A 12,357-nucleotide genomic window follows, 5' to 3' on the forward strand; every position below is an offset into this window, starting at 1 on the left:
ATCATTATTACAACTTGAAATAAAACTAAACTAGAGCCCATTGATTGATTAAAACAAAACATAATTTGGTCAGTCAATTTTACAAAGAATTGGGCCATTATTTAAACAAACTAATAACTTTAAAAAATACTGCTGTAAAATTGTGCATTAGTCCTTCTTCATTTGGGCCATGATGCAACTCATATCATCAGGGATGGTGGGGACATATATAGTAGTATCAGGTGAGGGGTTATGCATAATAGTGTTAGGAGCAGGGGAAATATCAATTATGGGAGGGGAATTAGTGGATGGATTGGAAGGGGGAAAGAAGATGTCATCATAGTTAAAATGGTATGGTTTAGGGAGAGGGAGAGAGATAATATTTGAGTGAATAAGATTTGTAGAGGTGGATTTATATGGGAATTGATTTTCATAACTTTTGAGATTGAGAAAGAGGTAACCTTTTGTATTGGATGGGATGTCAAGGAAGATGCCAAGGATAGCTCGTGCTTCAAGTTTCTTTCTATGTGTAGTGAGAGTGCTAGTGTAGCATAGGCAGCCAAAAACACGGAGCACGTTCATGTCATATAATTTCCCATGAAGAATTTCATAAGGGGTATCATTATTAAGCAATGGTGTAAGTGTGTAGTTGATAAAAAGGGCAGCGTGATTTAAAGCAAAAACACTAGAAATTAGTGGGAAGATGAGCATGAAAAATTAAGGCATGAACAACGTTTAATAGGTATTAATGTATATATGCAAAAGATCAAAAATGCATTTTGAGCGAGTAGTATCAAAAGCAGTGTTACGAGAAGTAGTAATAAGAGGGCATTTAACATTTAAAGCAAACAGTTTAACATTAGAAGGATGGCCCATTCTGATATGCTACAAATTATAGTTTGAAGTAGAAAAGCGTGTTATTACAAGCATTATTTCTTGAAGTAACAATATCATAATTGAACACATAGAAACCAACTTTTACACTAATTGAACCAATCTTCTCTTTGGTTTGGTTGTCCTGAATAATACAATCAACAAAAGAGAAAATTAGTGTATAAGGAAGAGATGACATTAATTTAGATATAGATATTAGGTTAAAAGAAAATTATGGAATATAAAGCACATCTTTTAGAAACAGATTTTTTGTGAGATGAACAATGCCACTGTAGGTAGCCGTGATAGTATTACCATTAGGAAGGTTGACAAAAATAGGTATGATTTTTGTATATGATTAGAAAAGATTGATGGATATGCATATGTGATCGGTTGCACCCGAATCAAGAAGCCAAAAAATTACAAGTTTGTTTGAAGTATAAGAAGAGTTGATATTACTAATAGTGGTTGGGCTGGTGGTAGAGATAGAAACAATATGAGAGGTTAAAGGTTGAGAATTGTCAATATTGGTTTGTTTAAAATGATCTGCTAGAATTTGAAACTGTTATGGTGTGAGACGAATGTTAGGTACATCGATAGATGGTTTATTGTTGGTGTTAGGAAGTTCTTCATTAGCGATGGCGTTGTGAACTTGAGTTTGTTTACCATTGTGGAGTTTGTGGCCAGGAGGGAAGCCATGCTTCTTGTAGCAGAATTAGATGGTGTGTCTCGTTCGACCATAGTGAATGCATAAACATTTTCCACCAGATCCTTTATAACCTTTGTTGTCTTGGTTAGGGAGCTCGTATTTCATGTAGCAGACAAAGTCGATATGGTTAGGTCTGCCACAAAATTGGCAAGAAATTGAAGAGGTGGAGTTGATGTTACTGGATCCATTGATGTGATTTACCTTCGCCACAAGTGTGTGTGTTTCTGACAACTGACGTTCTTGTTGTGCCACCAAGGAAAACACTTTATTCACAAGTGGAAGAGGCACCATTAAGAGAACATGGGACTTTACATTATTAAAATGATCATTTAGACCATGAAGGAACTGCATGACCTGATTTTCATACTTTCATCGAGCAAGAATGGTAGAGACGTTACAAGCACATTTGGGCTCGCATGAGCAAAGAGGTTCAAGTATGAAATTGCTGAGCTCATCCCATATGACCTTGAGTTTTGTAAAATATTCAGAAACTATGAGATCGTCTTGGCAAAGAGAAGGTACATCCATTTGGAATTCAGATATACGAGGAAGGTCGCCTTGAGAATAACAATGCTTCAGATCTGTCCAAATATCGTAGGAATTGTCCATCCAGATTATACTTTGTCGGATGGAAGGAGAGACAAAATCAACAATCCAAGAAGCCACCATAGTGTTGTAGTGATACCATGCAAAGAAACTAGCATCATCTGGTTTTGGTTGAAGGTTGTTCTTGACAAAAAAATCGATTTTATTCTTGGCATTGAGCGTTGTTAACATGGAATGACTCCAAGAATGGTAAGTTGCAGCATCTAAGGCTAGATAAACAAGAGTTGTAGCAGGATTTTCATTTGGGTGAAGGTAAAGAGAATCTTTTAGAGCATTATCGTTAGTCATGATGAACAAAAAAGAAAGAAAAGGTAAAAGAAAATAGCAGAAAAGGAAAGAAAAGACCAAGAATGCAAAAGACAAAAAAGGCAGAAAAAGTTGCAACAAAGCGTGAATACACCAAGATCACTAATATCATATTGCAATCATCAACTCTCACAGCAAAGAAAGAAACGAAGCAAAAAGAAACAGAGAAAAGGCGTGCGTAAACTAGGAAAGAAAAAAAGGAGAAAAAGAGAGAATTGTATTGAATTAATTAAGAGTATACAACGAGAGTCCCGAGAGCAAGATGCAATGTTTATATATAGAGAAAAGAAAGGGAAAAACATCAAACATATGGAAAGGGAATAGCAAGAGCAAAATGCATTCAGTGCAACAAGGGTTATAAGTCAGGTTTTATAGGGGTAGAGGAGTGTGATGGTTGGTTAGGGTATATATCTTAAGTTATTTAGGTCTTTGTGTGTAAAGAAAGGGAGGAAAGAAAGTGGCAAGGAAGGAACCATGAGAAGCCATAGAGAAGTGAAGTGAGGTAACGAGGGAGACGCTTCGGGAAGGACCTTTGAACCAAATAGGAGAAGCTTGACCTTACTTTCTTCTCTTGTTTGCTTGTCGTTTGATTAATGAAGTTGACTTTGTTCTTTGTTTGTATTTTAGGCTTGGTATAAATGCTTGAATGTCATATGTTTCCTTGCTACGTGTGTTGTTGTTGATGGTATAATTTGTTTTTTTGAACTTTGAATCTATCATGAATGATAGGGTATGCATGTTTCCCTTGCCATGTGTTTTTCATTACTGGAGTTGGAGTGTAGTTTTGTGATGTTGGCCGAGAACCTGGCAGTGAGCGCTTTTCAATTTCGTTTCATATCTGGTGTAGTGTTAGTGAAACAGAAAAACTATTGAACCAATGAAATCAACTTTGATGATATTGAATCAATCCACAACACAACAAAATTTTAGTCAAAGAAGAAGAAAATATTCTAGTAGCAAGAAGAATTTTAGAAAGAGCATATATATAGAGAGAGAGAGTTTGTTATATTTTTCGACTACCCTTTCTCATTCCATGAAATATGCTAAATAACTATTTTTCTTTCTCTGCCTATTACTTCTTCTTAATTACCCATTTCCATGAGATGTTGCCACGTGTTCTACAACTGTAACAAATTATGTTTTCTCATTTTCCCTTCCCACGCTTCCTTCACATGTTACAATACCCCGCCTTTTTACATCAACCTTGTCCTTAAAGATGAAACTAGGATAACCCGATTTGAAACTCTCTATATCTTCCCAAGTGGCAGCTTCTAGTCCTCCTATATTCCATTGAATCAACACCTGAGTTTTTTTATGCGAATCATGCACGATATGGTGAATACGCAACACCTTTAAAGGGTGTAACAGAGGACCTTCCTCTATTGTAGTCAGAAGTAAAGGAAAATACTACTGAGTGCAATCTCCATGAAACTTCTTTAACATTGATATATGAAATATAAGATGAATTTTTGTAATGTTAGGTCACTTCACTTTATAAGCGACTGTTCCCACCCTTTGCACGACTTCAAATAGGCCAAAAAAATGCATTCCCAGCTTTTGGTTTCTCCTTAAGGCCACAAAATGTTGTTGATACGGTTGCAACTTTACCAAAGAAATCTCTCACCGCCAACTGAAAATCCTTCCTCTTCTTATATGCTTGGAATTTCATATAATTATGAGCTTTGAGTAAATGCAACTACAACTATTGTAAAAGAACATCTCGAGCTCTTCACATTTCTTGCAAACTAATATGATCACTTGCATCGCACTCATAAGGAAGCACCGTGGGTGGTTCTCTGCCGAAAACTGTTTTAAAAGGGGACATGCCTAAGCTATGATGAAACAAAGTGTTATAATAAAATTGTGCCCAAGGTAACATAGAACACTATAACTTAGGATTATCAAAGACAACGCACCGAAGATACATTTCCACTGTTTTAATTAAATTCTCAGTTTGGCCATCACTTTGGGGATGATAAGCAGAGCTCACAGCTAAGGAAGTCCCTTGAGCCTTGAACAATTGTTGCCAAAAAGAGCTAATAAAAACTCGATCTCGATCAGATACAATGCTTTTAGGCATGCCATGAATTTTTACCACCGAATTTACGAATGCTTCAACTACCACTTTACTGTTAAACTCATCCTTGAGAGGAATGTAATGGCCGAGTTTAGACAATTTGTCCACCACTACTAGAATAGTGGAATAACCCTGGGATGTTGGCAAATGTGTAATGAAATCGAGGGAAACATCCTCCCATATTGTTGAGGAATAGGAACAGGTTGAAGCAACCCTGAAGGTAGGGTATGATCCACCTTAGCCTATTGGCAAATGTTACAATTTCTGATAAATTGCCAAATTTCTTGGTGCATTTTAGGCCAAACAAACTAAGAGCAAATTCGAAAAATTGTCTTAGTTATACCAGCATGTCCGCGTATCTTTGAAGCATGAAATTCATTCATATTATGAATTTTAACTGCCTGATTAGCAGGGATGACAAGTCGGCCTTTTCCAGAACAATAAGCTGTCTTTCACCATATAAGTCGTATTAGTATTAGTGCCTTGTAAACACTGATTATATAGTCCGCGAACCTTTTCATCTTGCTGGAGGGCTTCCACAACTTTGGCTAACCAAGGATGAGTAGGTGCAAATAGAGCCAAAAAGAAGCTTCTAGACAACGCATCAGCAAGGATGTCTTCTGTGCCTGGCTTGTATTGGATAACAAAATCATACCCCAAAAACTTGGGCAGCCATTGTTGTTGTTTAGGCGTTGTAACTTTTGGGCTTAATTCATCTTTTGGTTTTCTAATTATGATGTGGGGTTCATTTTGGTCTCCTAACTTTTTTTAGGTTCAATTTAGTTCTCCAGTTTTTTAAAATAGTTTAATTTGGTCCCTCCCGTTATCTTTGGTTAAACAGCGTCAAAATAGTGCACCTGTGTCACTTTAGAACAGAAACGTGGCAGGTTTTTTAATAGCTGAGCATGAATGTACTGTGATGAGGTGGCAATGAATTATATGGAGGGAGAATTGGTGAGCCCTAATTTTACAATTCATCTTCTTTGTTTGGGAGTTCTTCATCATTTGGTGGATGTTGTTTGTGAATGATGTCGAGGGGGGAGTCTTCTTGTTCTTGGTCGTGTAATTCGCGGGGAATGCAAAATCCAAGCTCATCCAATCATGGTGGTGGCTTTTCCTCTCCCGGTGGTGGCTTTTCCTCTCACGGTGTGTTTGTTGGTTGTAGTTAATTTCATTATGGTGTCACGAATGATGACAAATATGTAATGTAATCTGTATTGGGTGGGGTTGAATGTTGTATTTGTGTGAGTTGATGTAATCCTTGAACGCTAGTAAATTAATGAAAAGTTGGCATTAAATAAATCAATGTCTGCTGACCAATACATCCATTATAAACATTCATAAACAAAAATTTTGAGATCCATAAAACAATATTATATTATAATCAAACCATTGTACTTGATGCTTCCATCACAAAATACATCCAATTGCATAGAATTTGTTCTGGATGTTTTAACTAAAAATGTCAGAGTTGAAATATAAAAGTAGACAAAGCAATCTGAAATTAGAAACTTAAAAGCTCTAAAATACATCATAGCCCCCATATTCTAAGGTGCAGCAAAAAAGAAAAGCACAAATAAGCTTCATGGCTTCCATACACGTCCTCTCTTGTGCTGGAGTTTTTGCCTTCTGTTGGGTATAGTTATGTTGGACGACGGATTGAAGGGTTGCATGGTTGACTTCCTCCAACTGTTGGTGTTGTTGCCTGGTGTGATGTATGAGCGAGCTGCTTTAGTTTGTCGTGGAGGTGGCTAAGATGATTCAGATGGCTGCTATGATGGTTGAGGTGCCTGAGTTTGTGTTGGTGTTAGTTGCTGTGATGATTGAGGTGGTTGGGTCTGTGTTAGTGGTGGTTATTGTGATGATTGAGGTGGTTGGGCCTGTGTTAGTGGTGGCTGTTTGATGATTCAAGTGGTTGAGTTTGTGTTAGTGGCTGTTCTGATGATTCTGGTCCTTGGCTTGTTTGTGGTGGTGGCTGGTCTGATCCCACATTAGTTGGCTGTGTTATTTGTGGTGGTGGTGGTGCTTGAGGACTTTTCTGATTATGGCCTACTTCTTTACATATGCCACATTTTTTAGGCAAGCCATGTTTTGTAACCTGCTTCCCATTCTTGTTATTCTCCCAAGCTTCAAGTCTTCTTTTCTTTTTGGGTCTTCCAGGAAGAATTCTCTTAGGAGGGGGCAGTACATCTGGAAATTCTATTTCTACCCACAGATGCTGACCATTGCAAGGGTATATGATTGAATTATAGATCTCTTCGTAGGTTGAGATTCTAAACCAATGACTGATAAAATCTTCTTCATTCAAGTTTAGAAACTTCATTGCAGCCACTGCATGACAATAAGGTATCCCTGTGATACTCCACTTCCTGCAGGTGCAGTGTTTGTTTTTTATGTTCACCACAAATTTCTCCCAGCAAATGATTTGTGCCTAACCTCAAATATCTGATTTGCTGACCACTTGTCACATTAAATAATAGCTCAATACAAGTATAAATGACAACCTAGTTACAAGTATAAATCAGATTGAGTTGTTGGTGAAGTACCTGGGAATCCAGTTTATGGAATTGGCAGTCCCATTTTTCAATCTGGTCCTAATTCTTGGGCAGATTGAGTTCTTCAATGATTTAGCCTTTGATCTATTTTCAGCCATCTTTGCATCATATAAAGACGTATTTTCTCTATCATGGACACTATGGGCTTACTCCTTGCTTTTACAATTACACTGTTGAATGCCTCACTCATGTTATTGACGATTGTGTCACACAAAGGTCTGGGGATGAACCTTGATTTTGACTAATATTTAAGTGGCAAATAGACATCATAAATGGTTCAAGAAATATTTGACATAAATATTTCACAGATTTACCTTGGGGGTATTGCTAACAGATGTTTGAAAGCATCTATGTTAATTTCTTTAATTTTCCTCATGACTTTCTCCCAATGTTGTGGATAAGTGCTATGAGCCCCTTCCCACATTAAAGATTTCAGATTCTTTCCCGGGAATTTCTTCCTAAAGTTTGCACATAAATGCTTCATACAGAACCTTTGGTCAGCCCCAGGCAAGAGAGATTGAATAGCAGGCAACAAACCCTACACCAAAAAATTAAATTCAATTAACAGCAACACCCTATATGTTGTAGTGCACCAGAAAAACAACAGTGTGCATAACTAATAGACATACCTTTTGTTGGTATGACATGAAAGTGTACGATGAACAAATATCTGGTCCTCCAAGATCATCAATAAACAACTCCAAAAATCATGTCCATGTCTCCTTATTCTCCACTTCAACAACAACACATGCAATTGGTAACATCTGGTCGTTGGCATCCCTTCCAACCGCAGTTAGGAGTTCACCCCTATACTTGTGTTTCAGAAAACAACCATCTAAACCTATAAAAGGGCGACATGAAATCATACTATCTTTGCATGCTTGGAGACACATATAGAACCTGGCAAAATATTTGTCCCCTTCATTTCCTTCGACCTTCACCTTCGCTATAGAACCCAGATTTGATCGAAGAATCTCATGTGCGTAGTTATATATTCGTTTAAGTTGTTCTACAAAGGACCCATCCATTTGCTCAACAACCAACATTTTTGCTCTACCATGGACTTTGTGACAACAATATTCCACTTCCTAGTTACTTTTTTGCGAATATCAATTGGCCTTAGCCTTGGATTCTCTCTCAATGTGTTTTCCAACCTACTGCTTAACCACTTAGCATTCAACATTGACATTGAATTCTCTAGTGCACTTGTGTTTGTTATTAACTACCATATGCTTGTTGCAGCGACATAGGCACAATAGGCAAACCAAGTACATTTTCCTTTCGCACCCAAACAATTGACTCTACATCTGCGTTTATCTTTTTTTAGAAATTTTAGCCTTCTTCCAAATTGCACTCCATATGTCCTAATTGCTTCTACAAATGTCTCTTTATCTTAAAAATATGTTCCATTTTCCCATTCATATTGGGCCATGCTTTTGGGAATTTTAAAGGTCCCAAAATTTGCCTTACATTTGCTGGCACTACCCACTGATTGATCATTACTTGAATCATCACTGTCCATCAAATAAACCCCTATCATGCATATCTACATGGACATTGTAATCAAATTCCAACCCTTCGTCCTCAACCTCTTTTTCCTCATCACCTTCGCTCAGATTTTCCTGATAATGGACACTTACATCATGTAGTTCTCCCTCACTCACAATATGATCAAAATTAGTTCCTTCATCCTCAATCCTAATTTCTGCCTCAGGTGTTGCACCCTTGTCATCAGACAACCTCTGCAAATTGTTCTCCAATACAGCAAACTTACGAAATTTATACCATAACTCCTTAATGTTTACATAACCCATTTCCCTAAGTATTCCCATTATCTCAAAAAAACTCCACATATCTTGGTCACAAGACAAGGTGCTCATTTCCCCATTACTATAATTCAATGTATCATCCATTTCAAAGTATCCCCCGTGGTGGACCACCACCTCAAAACTATCATCACACATCCCAACCTATAAAAAAACATATTAGTTACTTTATGCACTACCAATGCCCACGAATAGCACATATTTTACAACCCCTACCCCTAAAAAGTTAAACACACTATCCTTTGAAAGGGGACCACAACCCACTGACGAAAAAGAAACGGGACCACAACCCACTCACAATCTAAACAAACAAAATCACACACAAACCAACAACAACCCCCGTAAAAAACATATTTTCAACAATAAATAAGTTAAACGAAACAAATACACAACCAATTTGCTTCATAACGCAAATATCGCCAAAACTAACCTTCGAACTGGCAACGACGACGACAAGCCACAGCCAAGATGACAGCGAACACTTCATCTTCGAATCCTTCTTCTTCGTTTGGTTTTTCTTCGATTGATTATGCTATCCACCAATTTCCGCACTTTGATCTTGTATTTTCTATTTCCTTCGAACCCTAACCCCCTTTCAAAACAAAGTAATTTGTTTTAACTCAAATCCACATCCACGTAATACACTGCCATGTAATGCACAACTGCCACAATATCACATTAAAATAGTCTACCGTTAACTTTTTTAACGTTGTTAACGTCGAGGACAAAATTGAACCTCCTTAAAAAACCGGAGGACTAAATTGAACCTCAAAAAAATTAGGGGACCAAAATGAACCCCACATCATAATTAGAGGACCAAAAAATGAATTAACCCTAACTTTTGCTCTATCAACTCCTTTAAACTCCTTTGATCTGTCTGGATAATAAATTTGTGTCTCAACAAATAGTGGGAAAACTTTGCCAATGATTCAGTGATAGCATGAAATTCCCGAACATAAGCAGATTGTTTCTGTAGTCGGGGAGATAGCTTCTTAGAAAAATAAGCGATTGGGTGCAGCCCTTGACTCAACACAACGCCAATATCCACTCCAGACGCATTAGTGTCCAAAATAAAAGGTTCTTTAAAATTAGGAATTACTAAAACAGGAGCTAAAATCGTCACTTCCTTGAGTTTCTCAAAAGCTATTGTAGCAACCGCAGACCATAGAAAAGAGTATTTCTTTAATAATTCAGTTAAAGGCACAACTAGCATAGCATTAATCTTCACAAATGTTTGATAATAGCCCATGAGCCTAAGAAATCCGCAAAGTTGTTTGAGATTGCGGGATTGGGCCTATCTGTAATAGCTGCTAATTTCTGTGCATTCATGGCAACTCCATTACCTGACAAAATATGGCCCAAATATTCAATTTCTGTAACACCAAAGGAACATTTAGAGAAACGAACATACAATTGATGTTGTTGTAAGAGGTTCAAAACCATCTCGAGATGAGACAAATGATCAGTCCAGGTGGAACTATACACCAATATATCATCAAAACACACTAACACCATCCTCTGCAACAATCCTTTGAAGACTTCATTTATTAGACTTTGAAAAGTGGTTAGGGCATTTGTTAACCCAAATGGCATGACAAGCCACTCATAATGACCATGTTGGGTGCGAAAAGTTATTTTGTATCGATTTGGCTGGATGATGTCGTCCTCCAACATGCCATTAACCAATTTCTTAATCTCCTCTCTTTGACTATATAGATACCGATAAGGCTTGACCTTCACAGGACCAGTTCCCGCGAGCAAAGGAATAGAGTGATCGTGTGTCCTAGGAGGAAGCAAAGAAGTAGGTGTAGCAAAAATGGAACCATAAGGATGAAGTAAAAAGGCTATCACAGGGTCCATTTCATCCGACAATCGAGACAATGGAAATTTGTGTGAGTTAGACTATACTAAGTGTAGACTGAAAACCTATGCTATGGCATCAAATGCACCATTCTTCGAATATGGTGTAGATGAGCCTAAGTAGGAAAGAGATCCACGTCACCCTGTAAGGTGGTAAATGTTCCTTGATGCAAAAATTTCAACTAGAGTGAAGCATAATCAGCAATGTGAGGTCCAATTGTTTTCAACCACCGAGCCTCCAAAATCAAATCAACCCCCGACATTGGCAATAAGAATACAAGTAACTGAAAGTGACGTCCTTGCACCTAAATAGACAAGTCATTAATAATTCCTTTTACTGCCACATAGTTCCCATTACCTACCATCACCTTAAAAGATGATACTAGTTCAATTGGCAACTTGAGAAAATTTGCTATCTGCGGTTGTAAAAAATTGTCAGAGCTTCCTCCATCTACCAACACTTGAATGGGTAAGCCATGAAGAACAACCATGAATCGAAGCATTTAAGGACAAATGATAATCCGCACCCAACACAGCACCATCTAGGGGTACAGTCCTTACATGATCCCCTTGAGGGCTCGCGTTTGGGTCGACGTCCTCCTCCTTGTGCAAGAACAAATACCACTAGTGCAGAAATTGATTTTTACCTCGACTTATATGCCTCGGTTGTCCAGGAACTGAAGCATATAATGGCACGGTGGCATTTTTGCAATTTCAGACAACTTTTATGCCTCGGTTCAGCTTAACCCGAAGCAAAAGAGAGCTATATGCTTCGGTTCGCCAAAAATAGGTGCCAAAGGAGGCTCATATGCTTCGGTTACACATACCCGAAGCCAAAAACCCACTAGTTGTTACCTCTTTGGCCTCGGGTGGGTCTGAACCGGTGCCAAATAGGGCTATATGCCTTGGTTCAATTAATAACTGGGGCTATATGGTTTAATTAGGGCACCAAATTCGCGAGCCCCCTTTCGTTTCTTCTTCCTTGCGCCCCTCTCTGCAACAATATACTTTCTCTTCTCCCTCCAACATGGTTGTTCCAGGCGCGGTGGTGATGTCGTCGACGTTTCAAATGCAACAATGGTGGCTCTGGTGGCTCCGATCTGTTCGAAGGTGGTGGTGGCATTGCGTTGTTGCAGTGGTGGTGATTCTGAAGCAATGGTGGTTCGCTGCCTTCGTTCGCCAATGGAGGTGCTATTGTCGTGCGTTGCAATGGACGGAGGCTCGAACAAGTTGTGTTGCTCTCTGCATCTGGTGCGTTGTTCACGGTGGCGTGATGATGGTGGTCCGTAGGTGCAGGTGAGGCTGGATGTGCGTTCGTGTTTCGCTTCGCGCAGATTAAGTGCAGGTTGTGGATCTGTGTTGATGGTGAACGTTGCAGGTGTTGCCTTGGTGGTTGCAAGTCCAGATGGTGTTGCTGCTATTACGGACGCAGTCTGTTGTTGCGGTGTCAGAACTTGCGATCACGGTGGTGCTGCTGAACGTGATGCAGTGGCTTCCATGGAGGTTGGTCGTGGTTATGGTTCGTTGCAGGTGGCGCGGTGGCTGACAGCGAACATATGCAGATTT

The 12,357-nt window shown here is 38.7% G+C and overlaps 1 protein-coding gene across 1 annotated transcript; it reads right to left on the bottom strand.

Moving 5' to 3' along the window:
• Positions 1–1,930: 1,930 nt before the first annotated feature.
• Positions 1,931–2,455, bottom strand: LOC146888375 (uncharacterized). Its single transcript, XM_085670082.1, has one exon. It carries the CDS (start codon positions 2,453–2,455, stop codon positions 1,931–1,933), a length of 525 nt encoding a protein of 174 aa, XP_085526208.1.
• Positions 2,456–12,357: the final 9,902 nt, after the last annotated feature.

The sequence above is a fragment of the Vigna unguiculata genome, chromosome 2 (assembly GCF_037176805.1).
Source record: "Vigna unguiculata cultivar grain cowpea cultivar isolate G323 ecotype 2 chromosome 2, ASM3717680v1, whole genome shotgun sequence".
NCBI lineage: Eukaryota > Viridiplantae > Streptophyta > Magnoliopsida > Fabales > Fabaceae > Vigna > Vigna unguiculata.